A 23040-nucleotide genomic window follows, 5' to 3' on the forward strand; every position below is an offset into this window, starting at 1 on the left:
ATAAATCATAAAAATACTCATCCTCATTTAGTACCAACTTGGTTACTAGCATTTTGCATTTAAAGGCTTATGTTTGAAACTTTACATATTTAATACAACATTGTTTAGCACTAAAACAGAGGACATGTTCCATGCTATTTTATTTGTTCATCTAAAATTTTTAAATATATTGCCGAAACCGGTTTGGCTCAGTGGATAGAGCGTCGGCCTGCGGACTGAAGGGTCCCGGGTTCGATTCCGGTCAAGGGCATGTGCCTTGGTTGCGGGCACATCCCCAGTGGGGGGTGTGCAGGAGGCGGCTGATCTATGTTTCTCTCTCATCGATGTTTCTGGCTCTCTGTCCCTCTCCCTTCCTCTCTGTAAGAAATCAATAAAATATATTTAAAAAAAAATAAAATTTTTAAATATTGCAGTTCTGTCAGAAGTGGGGTCTTGTGGACTCTTCCTGAACCATACACAAGTATTACAGATTTGATAGGAAACAAATCATAGATAAGGGGTATTAATTGAATAAAAGAGATGCAGAGAGGCTGTTCATTGACCAGCTTTTGAGAAATTTAATGGAATACAAGAGGAGAAAGAACAAGTTGAAAGAAACAGACCTAGCAGTCAGGGTACACAGTCCCTGCAGCCACCCCACAGACCTCCCTTCTCCACTTTTTTCTGCATTCTGTGTTTTTTGTTTAATTGTTTACATTTTTAAGTCATTTTTATCTTTCAGTTGCAGTTGACATACATTACTATGTTAGTTTCAGGTGCATACTCCAGTGACTAGACATTATATAACTTACTAAGTGGTCATCCCAATAAATCTTACACCCATTTGACATCATATGTACTTATTAGAATATTATTGACTATATTCCCTGTGCTGTAATAAAGAAGTTTCAGATTTTATTAAGAGTTTTTTTTTAAACCTGGGCTGGGATTGGGGGGATGGGCTCTATTTATATTTATAGGAAGCAGTAATTGAAAACTTGCTGTTTTGCCCCTCATACAGTTTTTTTTTTTTATTTTATTATGTGAAATTCACCCCTTTAAAATGTACAGCTTACTGGTTTTTAGCATATTCACAGAATTGTGCAACTATTACCACGAGTATTTTTATTAACTGTCCTCCCCCCCTCCCCCGAAACAACAACAACAACAACAATACATGTTCATTAACGGTCAGTCCCCATTTCCCCCTCATCCCAGTCCCTGGCAAACACCAACATACTTCCTGTCTCTATGGATTTGCTTATTCTGGACATTTTATGTAGCTAGAATTATACAATATGAAGTCTTTTGTGGGTGAGTTCTTACCACATTTTCATATTGTCTTGCAGCATATTAGTATTGAAACCTTTTTATACCGAGTAAATTGCTATGGGTGGATATATCACATTTTATTGATCTATTTATTAAACGATGTACATTTGGGTTGTTTCCACTTTTGGCTATTATGAATGTGCTACTTATGAACATTTGTATATGAGGTTTTGAGTGGGCCTATGTTTTCATTTTTCTTGGGTGTTACACCTAGGAATGGAATTGTTAGGTTGTATTGTAACTCCATGTTTAACTTCCGGAGGAACTATTTTCCCAAAGCAGCCACATCATTGTATAGTCCATCGTCTATACGTGAAGGTTGCAATTTCTCAAACTCCTTACCAACACTTACTCTCTTTTATTTTAGCCATCCTAGTGATATCTCATTGTGGTTTTGACTTCCCAAATGATTATTGATGTTGAGGATCTTTTAAAATGCTTATTGGCCTTTTACATATGTTTTTTGGAGTTGCTGTTTGTGGTATGTGTGTATGTGCATACACACACATGCACACACACACACACTCACATGCTCTTATTGCTGAGATTGTGGTTCATGATAACACATGTTGTTTTACTTATGAGGTTCCATGAGAGAGAGTTTTCCTCAACTCTCAGTACCTGGAAAAGCTGGACTGCTCCTAATTTGTTATAAATCTTCTTAATACTGTGACTGCTGGGTGCCACTATTTCCTTGTTGGCATAGTTTGAGATGGGTAAAGGCTGAGAAAGGGCCAGTGAACCTACCTATGGGGAGGGTTCCTAATGACCCATCAGTTGGGTCCAGTCATGAGAATATCAAGGTGTACTTGAGAAAGCATAATCGATTCTTTGGTAAAATTTAGCAGTGAAATGAAAACTGTACCTTGAGGGGAGTCAGAGATGGATAAGGGAGAGTTGATGTTAGGACAGGATACCTGAGCTTATTTTTAGGCAGAAGGGAAGAAATCTGATGAGAATTTGAAGGACTAGCAAGGAAGGAATTAAATGAGTGGGTTTTGGAGATAGTGGGCTAGTCTTGGAAATATTGAGATCACATCTTTTTTAGAGAATGATGGAGATTTTGCATAGATGTTGTGGTAAGTGGAATAAGGATTGTTTGGTTATTATTGTTGCATAATGAATTATCACAAAACTTAGAAGCGTTTCAACTTTTTATTTTGCTTATGATTTTGTGGATCAGGCATTTAGAAAGGGCAAAGTTTGGATGGTTTCCCTATGCCTCATGATATCTAGGGCCTCCACTGAGACCTCAAAGGCTTGAGGTGACTTAGTGTCTGGGGCAGCCGTGGGCAAACTACGGCCCGCGGGCCGGATCCGGCCCGTTCGGCTGTTCTATCCGGCCCGCGGAGCCGAAAGAGCGGAGGGTTCTCTTGCTCTCCCCTCCGCTCCTTTACTTTGAATTTATATTAGTTCACACAAACACTCCATCCATGCTTTTGTTCCGGCCCTCCGGTCCAGTGTAAGAACCCATTGTGGCCCTCGAGTCAAAAAGTTTGCCCACCCCTGGTCTGGGGACTAGCATGATCTGAAGCTCACGCACATGTCTGGCCCTGGGTTAGAAGGGCTGGAAGAGTAGGACTGCCAACTGCAGGCCCTCCTCACGGCTGTGCTTCTTCACTGTGTGGCGTCCTCAGAGTCAGAGCCCCAAAGTGGAAGCTTTGTTGCCTTTTACAACCTAGCCTCGGAAATCACAGTCGCTTCCACTACATCCTGCTGGTTCGAAGCACAGCAGAAGCCCACCACATCTGCAAGGATGAATGCAGTCCATTTATCAGTAGTAGGAATTCAGGCTTCTGGGAAAGCAAGTGGTTTGTAAGATACAACAGTTGCGACCTTCTTTGGAGAATACAGTGTGTCAGAAGAATGTCACAAGAAATTCATAGAAAGATGTTGCAGACTCCAAGTATATTTAGGTATGTTTAATTTTTTGTGTAATTATGTCACCGCTTTTCCTATTAAAAGTAATTACCTGTAATACTCTTTTTGGCTGGCATAGATTAAGCCCTAAGCCCAAAGTCCACTAGCTATATCTAAATTGCTTTGTTGGGTGCCTAACATAGGACTATGCACAAGTCAGTACATGAGTTAGACTTTCTGATGATGATTATACTGGAAAGCTGTAATTACTCTTGGATTGTAAAACTAGGTGGGGCTTTAGAATCAGGCTCAAAAGTCAGTTTTAATTTCCATATATATATATGTAGGAGACCTTTACTTACTGCATTTGTAGTCATTTATCTCTAAGACCTGTGTTCTTTTACCATTTTTTTTATTTCTTCAGAATAATTGAGAATTGGATTATTGACGGTGGTAGTATTTTTCATTTTATTATGTAACATACCTGGGAACGTGCCTGTAGTTGTGTGATTGAGTAAGACATTGCTATGTGCTGTGATACACCTTTGTACCCTCTTGATCCCATGGGAGCCTAAAATAACAATAGGTCTTGACGTCTTGAAATAAGTTAATCTTTCAGTTATATTTTTATGCCTGAGTTTGTATAATTATGACCTTTGGTTTTAAGTAGCCAGTGAACTTCTTTCAGAGTTCTTTTACTTTAGTTACTAAGAAATTTTTTTTAGTTGTAAAAGAGATCTCAGTATTTTTCAAGTGTCTTCTGATTTCTGAATTTTCCATGTATCCAACTAAGACTTTTCTCATTCTAAGATCAATTGTTTCCCAAGTTTATAATTTAATATATTGTACTTTTACTTATCCAGAATATATAAGAGTTAGGAAATGAGTTCCAGCCCTAGCTGTTTGGCTCGGTGGGTAGAACATCGGCCTGCGGACTGAAGGGTCCCAGGTTCGATTCCAGTCAAGGGCACATGCCCTGGTTGAGGGCTTGATCTCCAGTAGGGGGCATGCAGGAGGCAGCAGGTCAATGATTACCTCTTATAATTGATGTTTCTATCTCTCTCTCCCTCTCCCTTCCTCTCTGAAATCAATTAAAAAAAATCTTTGAGTACAAATGATTCAGTATATGTCCAAGTTCATATACTGAAGCTCATGTTTACTATGGAGAGAACCCCCATTTAGGATCTTAGATGATGTCTATTTACTCTTCACTTGCTCACAAAACAAGTAGAAGGCTTTTTTTTAAAAAAAAAATGAAGAGCATGTTCTCCCTCCTAGAGGCCACCTGTGCCTTTCCCTTCCTTCTCTTCTTCCCCCACAGGAATCTCCTAAACTCCAAGGGTCCCCACGAGACTTGCAACCAGGGGAGCAATGGGCAGAAGCAGCTTGTCTGGGCTCACCCACTGAACCTGTCTCAAAGGCTCCCTTTCCTTTGACTTTCTGGTGAGCTGAAGGCAGCCCCACTTTGGCTCATTTCTGTCACTGTGACTATTTCTCAGTGAGCCAAAGCAGCCCACCTAGGCTCTCTCCTGTTGCATCTTCTGTCCTAAGTCCTTCCTTGTTTCACCATCCCCAGCTTTAAAGCTGAGTCAAATATGTTTGTATTCATTCAAACTGACCTTCATTTCTAAAGGTCATATATATCGGCGGTCTCCATCTGGTGGTCCGTGAGGACCGAAAGGTTGGTGACCGCTGATGTTTATAACTAACTGTTATATATATGAAGCCCTGAGGGGATATTTTTCTCATCAGCCCACTGAGAAACCTGTTAAAAAAAAAAAAAAAGCTCATACAATTAAAATCAATGCAGAGGCATAGATATAAAGACTGATTTTAGCCCTGGCCGGTGTAGCTCAGTTGGTTGGAGCATCATCCTATACACAGAACAATCTCAGGTTCGGTTCCCAGGTGGGGCACAGACCCGGATTGTGGGTTCAGTTCCTGGTTGGCGTGCATACAGGAGGCAACCTCCCGATTAATGTTTCTCTCTCTCAGATCAACAAAAATATATCCTTAGGTAATGGTTAAAAAAAAAAAAAAAAGACTGATTTCATTAACAGACGAAATTAAACCTCCGGAGTATTTATTTTGCAGTGTACTATTAAGTAGGAATATTAATTAGACAACCAAATGAACTTTAAACAATTTGTGTTTAATTTCAATAGACTTTATTTTTTTTCAGTTTAAAGGTAAAATTTTTATAACAACATATTTTAATGGAGCAGTGGTCTAGATTCTTCTATCAAAGATATACTGAAGGAGCAAAATGGCGCACTGCGTACTTAAGAAACAATGGGAAGTGTTGGTAATGGATACAAAGTGGGTCCATTATCTCTCTTAGTTGTGAATTCTGAGATTTGTAGGGTATTAGTATGTTCAAAATAATTTCAGTGAAATTGGACTTTTAGTTGTTGGTGTATGTATGAGAGAACTTGTGACCCAGGTTACAGATTCAAGTACATCGAGACTTGGTCTCCTGAAAACAGCCTCTAGCCACTTCTGATCTGATGTTAACCTCTGCATTTTAAGGACTTCACTGCATACCCCCACCCTCACCCCCACCCCAGGTGCATTGAAACTACTGTGTTCTCAGGCATTCTCACTAGATTGAGAAATTATTCAGGATTGTTCTAGAATATAGAAATTAGGCTTTTAGATTCTGGCTTGCCCCATAGAGTACTGTGACTTGTATTTCCACTGTGGGCTCAGTCACTCTTGAGGGAATCTTCTAGAAAAGTAGGAATGTCAACATCAGTATATTTTAGAAAAATTTTGCTGTAGCTATAAAATTATAGTAGTATGATGACAAGAAACCTGGATTATTGATTATAAGGCAGAAGAAGTCCTTTATTTTTATTTGATTTTTGTTTAAAATCAGATTCCAACTTTATAAATGTATGGAGCTATCAGTGTACTTTAATCTCTTAAATGTTGGTGGATCCCATAATTGCTGTGTTCAGTATTTTATAAATATTCATCTTCTTACCTGCTTGCCTTAAATACCACACATTTTAATTTTTCAGTATAATAAAAGTGTAATTGTTCTACTGTGCAATTCTCTTAGCAATGTTTTTATATGATCCTGGAGGCCTGGTGCATGAAAATTCGTGCACTTGTGCGGTGGTCCCTCAGCCCGGCCTGCACCCTCTTGGGATGTCCACCTGCCGGCTTAGGCCTGATCCCCGAGAGAGCTGCCTTCTGGTGTCAGTCGGATATCCCATTTGGCAGCCCGGGAGCCCTCAAGGGATGTCTGACTGCTGCCGAGGAGTTGGGAGAGGCTCCTGTCACCGCCACTGCACTCGTAGCCGTCAACCCAGCTTGTGGCTGAGCGGAGCTCACCCTGTGGGAGCACACTGACCACCAGCGGCAGCTCCTGCATTGAGTGTTTGCCCCCTGGTGGTCAGTGCACGTCATAGTGACCGGTCGTTCCTGATGGTTCCGATGACGTTAGGGGCCATTTGCATATTACCCTTTTATTATGTAGGATTACTTGGGTTGCATTTAGATTATTTACTTTTTCCCAATCTGGTCATGAGAAATTAAGGGAAATTGTCTTAAGGATATACTGTATTGTTAAAACTTTTTCACAAGTCACAATGATAGTCTAAACTTGAAACTCTCCAGGCTCCTCACAGTTTGATCCCAGTGTGCTACTGTTCTTGTTTTCTTATCATCAAATGGAACTCTATATTTTACTGTAAACATGCCTTCTCACTATTACAATTTTCCTTATATTATCTCTTCTTCCTTCTGTTTTGTTTTTTTCCTCTGTTTTTCTGTTAGATTTAACTCAGATTAATTTTAGCCCACATTTTACACTAGTAAAGCCTTTCCCACTTCTCCCTCACATCCTATCACGGAATAGAGAACCACATACCTCACATTCATTTCTCTCTCTCTTGTGTCATGTTCTTGTGCTTTCTTGTGTATTTGTTGCAATTCAGGTCTATATGCTAGGAATACTGTCCCTCTCCTCAAAGTTTTTATAATCTCCTGGGAAAGACAAATGAGAATATGAATAATTAAAATACATTGCATTGTGTTGTGTAACCGAACAGAAGGAGGCATTATGGAAGTGTGTAAGAGAAGCAAGGGAAAGGAGTCAGGCTCCTTCTCAGCCAAGAAAATCAGGAAATGCTTTCCAAGAGGGAGCCTTGTTTGAGCTTGTTTATTGTGAGGGATTAGTAGTGTTATTTGTATCCCAGCACTGTACATACTCGAGACATTTTACAAATAAATACATAGAATACAATAGACAAATAGATGAGGAAAATATATAGTAGAAATAATTAAGTAAAATCAGATTAAGGTTAATACATACAGATTTAATAATAAAGATATGTACAAATTGGGAGTGTTGCAAATTTGCCTCTGGGTTTCTTAGTCATCAAAGCAAGGAAGGAAATGCAGTGATTTTAAGACTTACTGTTTTTATAAGATGAAAACAAACCAGCCACTCTAAACAAGACTGTATTTTCCTGATGCCAAAGATAAATACTTTACAAACCAAGACTTTTCTGAGATTTTTAACTTTCTTGCAAGCTAATAAGTTAGTTGGTCACAGTTTAATGGATGCTTAGACGTGAGACGCCTGGGTAATAGACGAAGGACTTGATTACTCACAGCACAACAAGCAGCCTTGGCTTCATGTTCGTACTGGTTTCCCTTGCCCTCCAAATCCAACAAGATCCACATGGAGGCAGGCCCAGGTGGGTGCTTTGCACACCGTGGGTTTGTGTCGTAGCTTAGGAACTCTAAACATAGGAAATCCCTATCATTTATGAACCAAACCCGCCCACCTTTGTTCACCAGGGAGATGTTTATTATATTGGACAGCAAACCAGCCTGTTCTCTTCTCTAGAAGATGATAGCATGTCTTTTTTCCAAGGCGAGTCACTTTATTTTTATTTATTTATTTATTTATTTATTAAATAAATCTTTATTCAGATTATTACAATTATTTCTCCTTTTTTCCCCCATAGCTCCCCTCCACCCATTTCCCACCCCACCTTCTGCCCTTACCTACCCCCCACTGTCCTCATCCATAGGTGTATGATTTTTGTCCAGTCTCTTTATGAACCCCCCCATACCCCTTTCCCCCTGAGAATTATCAGTCCACTCCCTTTCTATGCCCCTGATTCTATTATATTCACCAGATTATTCTGTTCCTCAGGTTTTTAATTTACTTGATTTTTAGGTTCACTTGTTGTTAGATATGTCTTTGTTGTTCATAATTTTTATCTTTCCTTTTTTCTTCTTCCTCTTCTTTAAGAATACCTTTCAGCATTTCATATAATACTGGTTTGGTGGTGATGAACTCCTTCAGCTTTTTCTTATCTGTGAAGCTCTTTATCTGCCCTTCAATTCTGAATGATAGCTTTGCTGGGTAGAGTAATCTTGGTTGTAGGTTCTTGCTACTCATCACATTGAAAATTTCTTGCCACTCCCGTCTGGCCTGCATAGTTTCTGTTGAAAAGTCAGCTGACAGTCGTATGGGTGCTCCCTTGTAGGTAACTAACTGTTTTTCTCTTGCTGCTTTTAATATTCTCTCTTTGTCTTTTGCTCTTGGCATTTTAATTATGATGTGTCTTGGTGTAGTCCTCTTTGGATTCCTTTTGTTTGGGGTTCTGTGGGCTTCCTGGACTTGTAAGTCTATTTCTTTCACCAGGTGGGGGAAGTTTTCGGTCATTATTTCTTCAAATAGGTTTTCAGTATCTTGCTCTCTCTCTTCTTCTGGCACCCCCATAATTCTGATGTTGGTACGCTTGAAGTTGTCCCAGAGTCTTCTTACATTATCTTCAACTTTTTGGATTTTTTTTTTTGCTTTTTGCTTTTTCGGTTGAGTGTTTTTTGCTTCTTTGTATTTCAATTCTTTGACTTGATTTTTGTGTTCCTCTTGTCTGTTTTTGGGTCTCTGTATAATATTTTTTATTTCAGTCAGTGTATGTTTAATTTCTAGTTGGTCCTTTTTCATCTCTTCGAGGGTCTCGTTATATTTATCGGCCTTTTCTAGGATATTCTTAAAAAGTCTTATAACCGTGGTTTTGAATTCTATGTCCTGTCGTTTGTTTTCCTCCATTTCTTTTGTTTGTGATCTGATTCTTAGACGCCGCATTTTCACTGCTTCCCTGAGTTGGTAGATTTGTGTGCTAGGTTTCCAATTTGGCCTAGTGGGTCTGCCTCCCCAGTTAACCTGAGGTGGACACTCTTGGTGCACCCCTTTGTGGACTGTGTGTACAGCCTTGTTGTAATTAAGTCTTGATTGTTGTTGGTGTCACTGGGAAGAATTGACCTCCAGGCCAGTTGGCTGTAAGGATCAGCTGTGTCTATGCTGGGAGAAGTCCGGTGCTGGAGACAGCCTTATAGGATTAGACTTGCCAAATTGCAATAGCCTCTGTGCTCAGCTTGGGTGGGGTGGAGTCTCAGTCTTGGCTTCCCGTCAGCCTTGCCCTTGCGCGCACGTGTGTGCCTTCAGTCCTCTGCCTTCCCGGCTCCCGATTCTCCGCCCGAGAGTCCAGACTCCCCCCACAAGAGCGTGGGTCCCCAGGGGCTCGCCTGGAACTGGGGTTCACTGCAGTCAGAACTGGGGCTCACTTCAGTCAGAACTGAGGTTCAGTGCCGTCAGGAGCCTCTCACTCCCTTCCGCTAGGGAAAGCCTGTGGCAACCTTCACAGCCTTTGTGCGCACTGGCGCACGCGGACTTTCAGTCCTCCGCCTACCCCGGCTCCTGAGTCTCCGCCCGAGAGTCCAGACTCCCCCCACAAGAGCGTGGGTCCCCAGGGGCTCGCCTGGAACTGGGGTTCACTGCAGTCAGAACTGGGGCTCACTTCAGTCAGAACTGAGGTTCAGTGCCGTCAGGAGCCTCTCACTCCCTTCCGCTAGGGAATGCCTGTGGCAGCCTCCGCAGCCTTTGTGCGCACTGGCGCGAGCGGACTTTCAGTCCTCCGCCTTCCCCGGCTCCTGAGTCTCCGCCCGAGAGTCCAGACTCCCCCCACAAGAGCGTAGGTCCCCAGGGGCTCGCCTGGAACTGGGGTTCACTGCAGTCAGAACTGGGGCTCACTTCAGTCAGAACTGAGGTACAGTGCCGTCAGGAGCCTCTCACTCCCTTCCGCTAGGGAATGCCTGTGGCAGCCTCCGCAGCCTTTGTGCGCACTGGCGCGAGCGGACTTTCAGTCCTCCGCCTTCCCCGGCTCCTGAGTCTCCGCCCGAGAGTCCAGACTCCCCCCACAAGAGCGTAGGTCCCCAGGGGCTCGCCTGGAACTGGGGTTCACTGCAGTCAGAACTGGGGCTCACTTCAGTCAGAACTGAGGTTCAGTGCCGTCAGGAGCCTCTCACTCCCTTCCGCTAGGGAATGCCTGTGGCAGCCTCCGCAGCCTTTGTGCGCACTGGCGCGAGCGGACTTTCAGTCCTCCGCCTTCCCCGGCTCCTGAGTCTCCGCCCGAGAGTCCAGACTCCCCCCGTAAGAGCATGGGTCCCCAGGGGCTCGCCCGGAACAGGGTTTCAGTGCAGTCAGAACCGGGGTTCAGTTCGGTCGGGGGCTCCCTTCCCCCTTCCGCCAGAGAAAGTCAGCCAGGCTCTCAGCCGCCCTTCCTCTCTGCGCGCACAAAGACCCTTTGCCGTACCTCCAATTCTCTGTGAGCTTTTCTCTATCCTTCTAGTTGTAGAATTTTCACTCAGTCAGCTTTCCTGCGGTTCTGGATGGTGTCCGTTCTGTCTTTTAGTTGTAGTTTTGAAATTGTTGTGCGAGGCAGCAGTTTAGGTGTTTACCTATGCCGCCATCTTGGTTTTTCCTGCCGCCATCTTGGTTTTTCCGCGAGTCACTTTAGAAACCTTTGAAAGATCATTTGTAACAAAGGCCATCAATATCTCTGTTCAGAAGATTTGCAGAAGTATGGTGGGTTCTGGGTTAGGTTCTCTCATGAGGTTACAGTCAAGCTGTCAGCTTGGGCTGCAGTCATGTGAAGGCCCGACTGGACCCGAAGGATCTGCCTTCCTGCTCATACAAGTGGTTGTGGGTTCCATCCCTCACTGCTGTTCACTAGACCCTTCAGTTCCTTGCCACAAGGGCCTCTCCATAGGATGGACTGCTCACAGCAAGGCAGCTGGCTTATCAGAGAGAGCACCCAAGATAGAAGCCAGTCTTTATAACCAGTCTTTGTATGTCTTGGGAAGTGACATTAAATTTGAATGTTGAAAAGTCTCAATTCTCTTATTTTAATGTTTGGCTAAATCATTGATAAAGACAAGTTAATTTCTTTCTCTTCATTGACATTTGACAACTGTAAATCATTATCATATTTGTAATATCAAAAACCTTTTGTTAATTGGGCTATCCTAATGAATTAGATTACACTTTGGGACAGTTTTACTGTTTTAAATAGGAATAGCCAGTACCCTTAACCCTGGCCTGCTGACCCTTTAATCACAGTGGGCTGGGTAATGACAGAAGAAGAGTAAACATGTATGTGGGCACTTAATATTTGTCCAGGTGTGGTTCTGAGTGAGGTAGGTGCAAGTACCAGAGAAATAAAGTAATTTGCTCAATGTCTCATAGCTAGTAAATGCCAATGCTACGATTTAAATCAGCATTCTTGAATTTAAGTACAAATCCGTATAAGAAATTGGCAGTTGGCAAAAGCTTGAAGTTATCTGTTGGCCTTTATTAACATTTCAAATATGCAAGGTTGCTCAGTCTATGAATTCAGCTTAAGTCTCTGTAGCCCTCCTGCAAAAATTGTTTTTTGCATCCATGATATTTATCTTTTGTTCAAGTGATTTTTGTTGTTACCTCCTTAGATTCTGGATAATGAGAATCCTGTCTTTTGGAGCATTTCCCTTTGCTCTGGTTTTCCCCTTAGAGCTCTCTTACTCATTAGTGTTACAGGAACATTTGATGTAGTTAGAGATTAATTTACATGTAAGAATTTTCAATGACAATTTTTCTGACTGATTGCTTTTAACCCCCCAGCCTCCAAACCTCAGTGCCCTAGAGTTTAATAGTTATGTCTGAGGATTCATTATTGCTAATTTTTTTTCAGTGGATTGTAGGGCTTTTTTCCCTGCTTCCTTTTTGTATTTAGTATTGTTAATGTTTCTACTGGGGTGTGTGTGATTTAAATTGCACTTCAAATTACTAATAATGAGAATAGTGTATTCTTAGATTTCAACATTTTTATTTGATATCTACAAACATTTTTCACAACTCGAGATGCGGCTGTCAAGTTTTAGGAAGTATATATGATAAAATTTTAAATCTACAAAGTATCCTCATATTTGTTTTGTAACCTAAATTATGGTTACTAAAGACTGGTTGTAAAATTTTGTTTATGAAGGCCAGTTACAATAGGTTCTTATGAATCATTGACAGTCAAACCATTTTCAACTTAGGCAATACTTTAGCTATCTTCTTTTTTCATTTTTATTTTTTTAAAAATATATTTTTATTAATTCCAGAGAGGAAATGAGAAGGAGAAAGAGAGAAACATCAATGATGAGAAAGAATCATTGATCAGCTGCTTCCCACAAGCCCCCAACTGGGGATCAAGCTCGCAACCCAGGCATGTGCCCTGACTGGGAATCGAACCGTGACCTCCTGGTTCATAGGTTGATACTCAACCACTGAGCCGCGCCTGCCTGGCCTATCTTCTTTTTTTAAAAAAATCTTCACCTAAGGACATGTTCATTGATTTTTTTTTAGAGAGAGTGGAAGGGAAAGGGGAGAAAGAGAGATCAATGTGAGAAAGAAATATACATCTGTGACCTCCCACACATGCTCTGATGGACCAGGGCTAGATTGAGCCCGCGACCTAGGCATGTGCCCTGACAGGGAAATTAACCCAGAAAGCATATTAGGCTTTTATTATATAGGACTCCTTGTTAGTGTATGCAGACTTATGCAGAATGCACAGCCTTTATTTTGGTGAATTATATTGTACTGACCTAACAAGATTGGTGTTTAACTTATAAGGTTGTTTGGAAAAGTCAGGAGCTAGTATGCATATTATTTACACCTAGCCTTAAATATAAATCCTGAAGTAAGTGTTATGAAGCGCTGGGTGGTTTGTTGCCTTCCTAATTAACTTAGTAGAAAGGCAAAGGACACTTTTCTTTTGATGAAACATTCTTGAAAAATGTTATACTATTAAACATATTTTAATCTAATTTTATTATTTACAGCTTTCTTTAATGGTATCAAGAACTGACAAAGGAAGAGATGATATTCTGTTACTATTTTTCTGAAATTATTATTATCTTTTTAAATAAAAGGTGGCTATCATCCAGTGAAAATTGGAGACCTTTTCAATGGCCGGTATCATGTTATTAGGAAGCTAGGATGGGGACACTTCTCTACTGTCTGGCTGTGCTGGGATATGCAGTAAGTATTCTTTATCATTTGTGTTCTTGATTCCTGGCGTATTCGTCATCTTTATTTTATTACAAGCTGTGGCTGAGGGGCACAGTTGCTTCTGCTGTGCAGTGTAAAGTGCTTAGCGCAGGTCTGCCCTGCCCTAGCTAGACATTTCCCCCTCTGTTTGAAGTTCATTTTCCTGTTATCTTAAAATACTAACTTTCCTCTGCTTTTATATCTGAGGGTTATTCATTGAAATTACAGTAGGATCATTTTTTTCCAAAAATTTATCCATACCAAGATACCCCACAATCCATTTACATATAAATTAACATATAGACCTTCCAAATCAGTGGTTTCTGATTCCTTTTTGAAGCTGTGACCTATAGCATGAAACGCCATTGCAACCGAATATAAATATGCTTTGTGTGTGTGTGTGTGTGTGTGTGTGTGTGTGTGTGTGTATGTGAAGTGAAACTAGCGTTATAAGATAATACTTACTCTCTTTATCTGACATATGATGACATTTTCTAGTTTACCTCATTTTATGAGAAAAAAACAAACAATTATAAGGGATTATTCTGCTGCTGAATTGTTGACCCACAATTTGAAAAGCACTGTTTTAAAGGAAAGCTTATTAAAACTTTCTATTTAGCCCTAACCCGTTTGGCTCAGTGGATAGAGCATTGGCTTGCCAACTGAAAGGTCCCAGGTTCGATTCTGGTCAAGGGCATGTACCTTGGTTGCGGGTACATCCCCAGTAGGAGGTGTGCAGGAGGCAGCTGATTGATGTTTCTCTCTCATCGATGTTTCTAACTCTATCCCTCTCCCTACCTCTCTGTAAAAAAAATCAATAAAATAAAAAAACTTTCTATTTATTGGGTAAATTTCACTATAATGATCACTTCTGCTTATAATATTTTTTAAATTTGCATTTTCCAAAGGGGGAAAAGATTTGTTGCAATGAAAGTTGTAAAAAGTGCCCAGCATTATACGGAGACAGCCTTGGATGAAATAAAATTGCTCAAATGTGTAAGTACTGCAAAAACTTGAATGATAGAAGACAAATTAATAACTTAAAATTTTACAAAGGGATTTTTCTGGGTTTTACTAAATTAAAATTGATTTCATGTTTTATAAGTTCAAATACTGAATCTTTTATTTTAAAAAACACATCACTTATATTAAAACCATTTTGTTTGGTATAATGGAAATTATTTTTGGTCTTAAACACTTCTGTTCTTGACTTACTTTTCTTTCCATAGGTTCGAGAAAGTGATCCCAGTGACCCAAATAAAGACATGGTAGTACAGCTAATTGATGACTTCAAGATTTCAGGCATGAATGGCATCCGTATCCTTTCAGACAATTCTGTGCTCCCTAATGGCTGAATTATACTGTAGTCTTTCTTTTTGCTTTTGAAAAATTGGAATGTGTAAGCCCGCATAAACTCGTGCTTGCTCTGCTTTGTGATTCTCCACATAAAGCCTTTCATATAATCCCGGAATGTTGGAAATTGATATGTCGAGTGCTCTGCAAGAGCTTTTGGGGGTTTTGGTGTAGTAACATTTTATAAAATTATTTTACATCACTTGACATGATTTTTGCATGGAATTATTAATCTTTTTAAATAATTCTAGTGAAGTTTATTTTTACAGTGGTAGGTAGAAGCGTATACCAGCATTTCTTTTTGCTTGAAACTTTAAAAAATTCCATACACAAGGGCTAGGTATCCTTCAGTAGCTGCAAAGAATTCATTGAGGCAATAGAAGGAAAAATGCTCTGCTAATGTCAACATAGTAAAAGTCACACCTGATCCTGCATAGTATCATCTTTCTGCCAGGTAAATATGGAAATATGTTGGTTTTGTTTAGTTTGTCATCTTTGGAAAAGTCTGGAGAAAGTCAAGTTGTTACCAGATAGGGGACCGGCCTGGAGCAGGTCTGCCTCGGGCCGACCTGTAGTGTGTGGGTTCTTGATTTCCTTCAGGAAAGATTTCACAACACAAGTGTGAGTGATTTTGAGAAGACATTTATTAAAGCTGGGGACAGTGAAACAAGGAAGGGCTTAGCATAGGAGAAGCAACAGGAGAGCCTGGGCGGGGCTACTTTGGCTCCCTGGAAACATAATAGGAGAGAAATGAGTCTAGGTGGGGTGGCTTTGGCTCACTGCAAAGTCAGAGCAAACAGGGCCTAGGAAACAGGTTCAGGAGGTTAGCCCAGGTCAGCTGCTGCTCCCCTGGTTGCAATTCTCATGACCTTTGGCGTTTAGAAGATGCACACTGTGGGGGTAGAAAGGCATAAGCCTGCTCCTGGGAGGGAGAGCGAGGCCTGGGTCCTTTGTCTTGAGGGTGTTAAAGGCTGGGTTGTTTAGGGGAGGTCTTAGGAGGCTCTCAATACATTAACCAGTTTTATGCTGATGTGCCAGAATTAGATTTATTCCCTTCCTCTGTCCTTGTGTGTGGTTAGCAAATGGCACCATTTGGATTTCTGCGTTCAGTCTCCCTAAGTAGGGTGATTTAAGCTGTTAGTCTCTTGTGGGGAGATGTGTAAGCTATTTACTTTTAAGTGTCCTTTGTTAGGGAAGTTAAGATTTGCTATTTACCAGATGGCCATGTAACTACCTGTCTCAGTTTCCCTATTCCACTTGTCCTGGTTTACTAGCCTGTCTCAGAGTGATACATTTTCTGTACTTATTGGTAAATCTGACATAGGCCAGTCCTTGATGGAAAGAGAACCTCCATTGTTTTTCTTCAAAAACATTTATAATGTAAAGTTTCCAACATGGGTAAAATTAGAGAGTGTACTACAGTGAATTTCTATAAATCTCTCACCCAAATTCAAGAATTAACTGGCTACAGTTGCTTTATTTATTTTCCTTTTATCTCTTGCTGAATTATTTTAAAAGAAATCCTAGAAGTCATGTTCTTTTACCTCTACAAATGTCAGTTTACATATTTGAAACATACAGACTTATAAAAAGACCACAAAGGTCATCCAATAAAATAAAAATAATTTCTTGGTATCATGTCATACTTGGTACAAATTTTCTTTATAATGGAAAAATGACTTGTTTGAATCACTTTTCAACAAATAAGGTTATTTTCTCCTAAATATCTTCTCTTCCTCATAAGACTGTATCAACTTGCTTTAATTGTTTAAAGATCAAATCATTCAACTACTTTTTAAAATTATCATTGAAATAGTATACAGAGTATTTGCTTTCTCAAGCAGAAATTATCTTGCTGGAAATTAGTGATTTTTGAAAGATGAAAGTTTCTTAATCAGCTATAAGGTTAGTTGCTTTGGAAGCCTTTGTTTTAATTCTAGGTCCTATTGGAAAAGAAATGTGTCTAGCAAGATGACAGAGCAAAGGCATCTTATCACTTCCCTTTTTCTTTTGAATGTATCAGTTTTGACTGGGCTACTGGTAAGTTTGCATTCTTGTTAGTTTTGAGGGGTCTCGGGAGGAGGTGATTGGGGGTTGTGGAAAGGAGGATGATCCTTTCCACATTGGTAGAGGGCATTGGTACAGGGCAATCTCAGAGGATCGTTGACAGTAGAGTAATCTAAGACTTGTAGGTCAGAGCTGATAGCACAAATGCAGAGAAGAAATAATACCTTTAGTATCCAGAATGCTCTTTCCATATTTTCATATTGGATCCTCTTAGATAGCCCTTCGTTAGCCTTGAGGCAGGTGATACAGACATTACTCCCCTTCCCCCAGTATGTGAGGTTTTCTTTTTGCAGTTTTAGTTACCTGCAGTGTGAAAATACTATATGGAAAATTGCAGAAGTAATTCATAGTTCTAAATCATGCACCAGTCTGATTAGCATGATGAAGTTATGCCTTCCTGCTTTGTCTCACCTAGGACTTGAATCATTCCTTTGTCTAGCACAGTGGTCGGCAAACTCATTAGTCAACAGAGCCAAATATCAACAGTACAACGATGGAAATTTCTTTTAAGAGCCAAATTTTTTAAACTTAAACTTCTTCTAACGCCACTTCTCCAAAATAGGCTCGCCTAGGCCGTGGTATTTTGTGGAAGAGCCACACTCAAGGGGCCAAAGAGCTGCATGTGGCTCGTGAGCTGCAGTTTGTCGACCACTGGTCTAGCATATCCATTCTGTATACACTACTTGCCCCTTAGTCACTTAGAAGCTGTCTCACCTATCAGATTAACTGTTGTGGTATCTCAGCACTTGCGTTCAAGTAACCCTCGATTCATCTCATCATGTTGGCATTGTATTGTTTCATCATCACAAGAAGAAGGTGGTTGAGTGTATCACATTAAGATATTTTGAGAGAGACCAGATTTGCATAACATTTATGACTGTATATGGTTATAGTTATTCTGTTTTATCATTAGTTATTGTTAATCTCTTACTGCGCCTAATTTGTAAGTTAAGCATCATGGGTATACTGTAAATGTACATACTAGTGACCCGGTGCATGGATTTGTGCACATTGAAAGGAAATTAATTAGAAGGTGGCAGGTGGGGTGGAACTGGGTGATATGGGCTGTACATGCCCTGGAGCCAACCTCCCGAGGCCCTCCCCAGCCCGCCACCCCTGGGGTGGCGTTGTGGCTTGAAGGGCGTCTGCAGAGTGTGCTGGGTCCCTCCAGCAGGTGGAGTCCCTTGGCCTGGCCTGTGGGGATCGGGCCGAAACTGGCTCTCCTTCATCCCCTGAGAGGTCTCAGAGTGTGAGAGGGCACTCTGCAAAGTTGGCTGTCGTACAGGGTGTGGAATACAAAAGCAAGTGTGCAGTAAACCAGATTTGGGGCCAACAATGCCCCAGCAACAACATAACCCACGGCTGAAGGTGGAATCGTGCGGCCCTGCAAGGAATTGAACTCCCTCCTCTCTGATTTTGGGGTGCATCACCCGTGAACCACCACTGCCAAGTCCCTGCAGCTCAACAGCTCCTGCATTGAGCGTCTGCCCCCCTGGTGGTCAGTGTGCGTCATAGCTACCAGTCAATGCACACTTAGCATATTAGCCTTTTATATATATAGATAGGGAAAATCATAGGATATGTAGGGCTTGGTACTGTATGCAGTTTCAAGCATCTGCTAGGTGTCTTGGAACATATCTCCTCGGATAAAAGGGACTTCTGTGTCTATTTCTCAGGGTTCAGGAATATTTGGGCACTTGCTCAGTACCCTGTGACTGATGAGTGCCAGGGTGTGTCAAGAGCCAGGGTTCTCCTTCCCCATCTTTGGCTCTTTCCTTTATATCATCTTTGGAACAGATCCAACATTTTGATATTTGTTCTGCTCAAGCTCCAGAAGCCTGAGGACAAAATTAAATCTCAGCTCAAATTCCAGAATGACATCCTGTTCATGTACTCCCTAAGTTTTCATTTCTTAGGGAAGCACTGCCCTCATACTCTGTATTTTTGAGGTTTTTATACAGGCATACCTCAGAGATATTGCTGGTTCAGTTCCAGATCACCATATAATCTTTTTGTTGGTGGAGGAAGCGTCTTGCCTTCGATTTGTAAAAAAGTGCAACATCTGTGAAGTGCAATAATGCAGGTATGCCTGTATTTCCTCTAGAGCGGTTTGGAGGTACTAGCAAGTACCCTTGACTGCTAATGCCACCTCTCTGTTTCTCTCAGTATTGTTTCTGCTAATTGCTGAGTGCATTTTCCCTCGTGATAGATAGGAAGGTAGAGCTGGTCCTGACTTGCTCCTGTTCTCCAAGTGACTGATGGTTTATGGGCGGGCAGGGCAGCCCCTCCTGCATCAGATATGCATGGCAGTTCCTGGGACAGCTGGCAGGAAGATGGTTTCTTTGGAGAAACCAGCTGATTTGTAGGTAAATGGAGTTTTAAAAAATACTACATATACATTCTAGTGACTATTTTTACTGTTAAATTAAATGGTAAGAAATCATAGTTTAGATTTGTCAGTGATGTAGAAATCATTATGTAGAGATCTGGGCTTTGGCTCTGTGTGTTCATAAATTCAGTTTTTTTGATTTTTTGTAATATGCCTGGGAAACTGGTTTTACATTATGCATAAATCTGTAGCTCACATGTTCTCCAACACTGTAGAACATTTTTTTCTTAATATTTAAAGCAGTAGTTATTGTGATGATGTGGTAGATGCAGATATTGTAAAATATATTAAGTCAATAACCTATCTATAGGTCTCCAGAGATGAATAAAGTATTCGTAGATGGTTTCAGAGTCATTTTAAACCTTCCAGTAGGAATGACCTATATTTATATGATGGGCCATAGTTCTGGAGTGTCGGTGTTTGACTAGAATTTCTGTTTTCATTATTATAGGTTGGTCTTAATGCCATGTCTTATATTGTGATCCTATATTCTTTAAAACTGCCTACAATATTAAAATTGATCTAGTTACACAGTGGAAGATATTGAAGGAAAAGATGAAATGTCTTCACTGAGTTTAATTTCAATTTTATAAAGAGTTTTACGTAACCCATGAAATAGAAATTTAGGCAAGCAGACAGGACAGTTAAGACAGGGGAGTTCTTTACTTTTTTTCTCGATAATTTCTCATGAGGTTCTAGTCTTGCTCATTTTCATTAAGGCTGATCATCAAAGAGAAGTGTGGTGAAATGAGCTAGAGCATAGATAAGTGTGGGATTGAGTCCTGACACCGCCACCTTTGGACTGTAATGTGGGAGAGTTCTTTAACTGAGGTTTGCTCTCCTCGTTTCTGTGTGGGGATATGTATATTATTTCCTAAGGTTGTTACAGGTACATATTAATAATCTATGGCACTTAATAAGTACTTAGTAAATGTTCCATCATTTTATTTAAGTGAGGAATAGGAAAGGACCACTTTGGGTATTATTGATAGTACTAGAAGCTTGGTGCACGAAATTCTTTTTTTTTTTTTTTTTTAAATCATGTCTTTTTTTTAATATATTTTATTTATATTTCACAGAGAGTAAGGGAGAGGGATAGAGAGTTAGAAACATCGATGAGAGAGAAACATGGATCAGCTGCCTCCTGCAACACTCCTTACTGGGGATGTGCCCGCAACCAAGGTACATGCCCTTGACCGGAATCGAACCCGGGACCGTTCAGTCCGCAGGCCGACGCTCTATCCACTGAGCCAAACCGGTTTCGGCGGTGCACGAAATTCTTGCACTTGAGGCGGGGTGGTCCCTCAGCCCGGCCTGTGCCCTCTCGCAGTCCAGGGGCCCTCGGGATGTCTGACTGATGGCTTAGCATTGCTGCAGAGGCAGGAGAGGCTCCCACCAACGCCACTGTGCTCTCCAGCTGTGAGCTTGGCTCAGGGCTTCTGGCTGAGCGGTGCTCTCCCTGTGGGAGTGCAGTGACCACCAGGGGGCAACTGTTGCATTGAGTGTCTGCCCCCTGGTGGTCAGTGCGCGTCATAGCAAATAGTCATTCTGCCGTTCGTCGATTTGCATATTAGCCTTTTATTATATAGGATTGGTGCATGTTATGAAGAAAGAAACGTTTCCTCATGTGCCACAATGCTGCTGCATTTAGTAATTGCATCACTTCAGGAAATGTATACACAAGTGATCCTTAACCATGTCCCAGATGTCTGCATGGTCTTCGAAGTGCTTGGCCACCATCTCCTCAAATGGATCATCAAGTCCAACTATCAAGGCCTTCCTTTACGTTGTGTGAAGAGTATCATTCGACAGGTGAGGCTTATGAGGGCAGCCCCCACCCTGTAATACCTAAATGGCTAGCCTTTCAACATAAATTACTATTTTGTTTTGTTCTTTAAAAATGCACAAACATATACATAAAAGTTTCTTGATATATAATTTTTGTTTTTAAATTGTATGCACATGTTACAGTGTATAACAACTTGAACATCTTAAATCTGTTTTATATTTAATGTTATGCCTTTCTGTTTGTTAAGGGAGCAATATGTAAATATCAGGTATACATTTCGTTGGGCATATTGGTCTTTTTAAGGTAATGATAATGATATAGTGAAAATTTGTTTAATGTTATTATTATAAAACTAGAGGCCCGGTGCACGAAATTCATGCACGGGGGGTGTGTGTCCCACAGCCCAGCCTGCACCCTCTCCAATCTGGGACATCCCTCTCACAATCCAGGACTGCTGGCTTCCAACTGCTTGCCTGCCTGCCTTCCTGATTGCCCCTAACCGCTTCTGCCTGCCAGCCTGATCATCCCCTAACCACGCCCCTGCCAGCCTGATTGATGCCTAACTGCTCCCCTGCCAGCCTGTTTGACCCTAACTGCCCTCCCCTGCAGGCCTGGTCACCCCTAACTGCCCTCCCCTGCAGGCCTGGGTGCCCCGCCAACTGCACTTCCCTGCAGACCCGGTCGCCCCCAACTTCCCTCCCTTGCAGGCCTGGTCCCTCCCAATTGCCCTCCCCTGCTGGCCATCTTGTGGAGGCCATCTTGTGTCCACATGGGGGCAGCTATCTTTGACCACATGGGGGCAGCCATCTTGTGTGCTGGAGTGATGGTCAATTTGCATATTACTCTTTTATTAGGTAGGATAGAGGCCTGGTGCATGGGTGGCGGCCAGCTGGTTTGCCGGGAAGGGTATCCTGGATCAGGGTGCGGGTTCCCTTGGGGCGTGGGGCAGCCTGGGCTAAGGGCCTGTGGTAGTTTGCAGGCTGGCCACGCCCCCCGGCGACTCAAGTGGAACCCCTGGTATCTGGGATCTATTTATCTTCTATAATTGAAACTTTGTAGCCTTGAGTGGAGCGAAGCCTCCTGCTTGCTCCATGGCTGCTGCCACTTTTTTTTTTTTTTTTCCAATATATTTTATTGATTTTTTACAGAGAGGAAGGGAGAGAGAGAGAGAGTTAGAAACTTCGATGAGAGAGAAACATCGATCAGCTGCCTCCTGCACACCTCCTACTGGGGATGTGCCCACAACCAAGGTACATGCCCTTGACTGGAATTGAACCTGGGACCTTTCAGTTCGCAGGCTGATGCTCTATCCACTAAGCCAAACCAGTTAGGGCACTGCTGCCATTTTTGTTGGGATTTATTTAACTTCTATAATTGAAACTTTGTAGCCTTAAGCGAAGGCCAAGGCAGGCCAGGGCTGTGGAAACTTGGCTTCCTCCATCGCCCGGGACAACTCAAGCCTCCTGCTCTCTCCAGCTCCGTGGCTGCCACCATTTTTGTTGGGATTTATTTATCTTCTATAATTGAAACTTTGTATCCTTGAGTGGAGGCCTAGGCCGGCCAGGGTGCGTGGAAAGCCAATCCATTACCTGGGAAACCCAAGCCTCCTGCTTGCTCCATGCCCACAGCAATCTTGGTTGGGTTAATTTGCATACTCGCTCCTGATTGGCTGGTGGGTGTGTCTTGTGGTTGTAGCAGAGGTACTGTCGATTTGCATATTACTATTTTGCTGGATAGAATGTCCCACTTTGTTCTTAGAAAATAATTCAAAAGAAATAATTTGTGTTTATGTGCTGTTTTTAGGTATTACATGAAGGGTAAATGAACGATATAAGGAATGTTTGTTATATAGGGAGTATTGTATTAGATTTATGCTTTGTTCAGGTG

At 41.5% G+C, this 23040-nt stretch overlaps 1 protein-coding gene across 7 annotated transcripts in view; it reads left to right on the forward strand.

The window, feature by feature from the left end:
• Positions 1 to 23040, forward strand: part of SRPK2 (SRSF protein kinase 2) — a 243735-nt gene that overhangs the window by 173133 nt on the left and 47562 nt on the right. For all 7 annotated transcript variants that reach the window (XM_080665912.1, XM_080665917.1, XM_080665918.1 and 4 more), the window contains 4 exons: positions 13438 to 13546; positions 14464 to 14551; positions 14785 to 14872; positions 21070 to 21176. In XM_080665912.1, the coding sequence (XP_080522038.1) occupies positions 13438 to 13546; positions 14464 to 14551; positions 14785 to 14872; positions 21070 to 21176 (392 nt within the window). The remainder of the gene's footprint in view (positions 1 to 13437; positions 13547 to 14463; positions 14552 to 14784; positions 14873 to 21069; positions 21177 to 23040) is intronic.

The sequence above is a fragment of the Plecotus auritus genome, assembly GCF_963455305.1.
Source record: "Plecotus auritus genome assembly, chromosome: 4".
Classification (NCBI taxonomy): Eukaryota; Metazoa; Chordata; class Mammalia; order Chiroptera; family Vespertilionidae; genus Plecotus; species Plecotus auritus.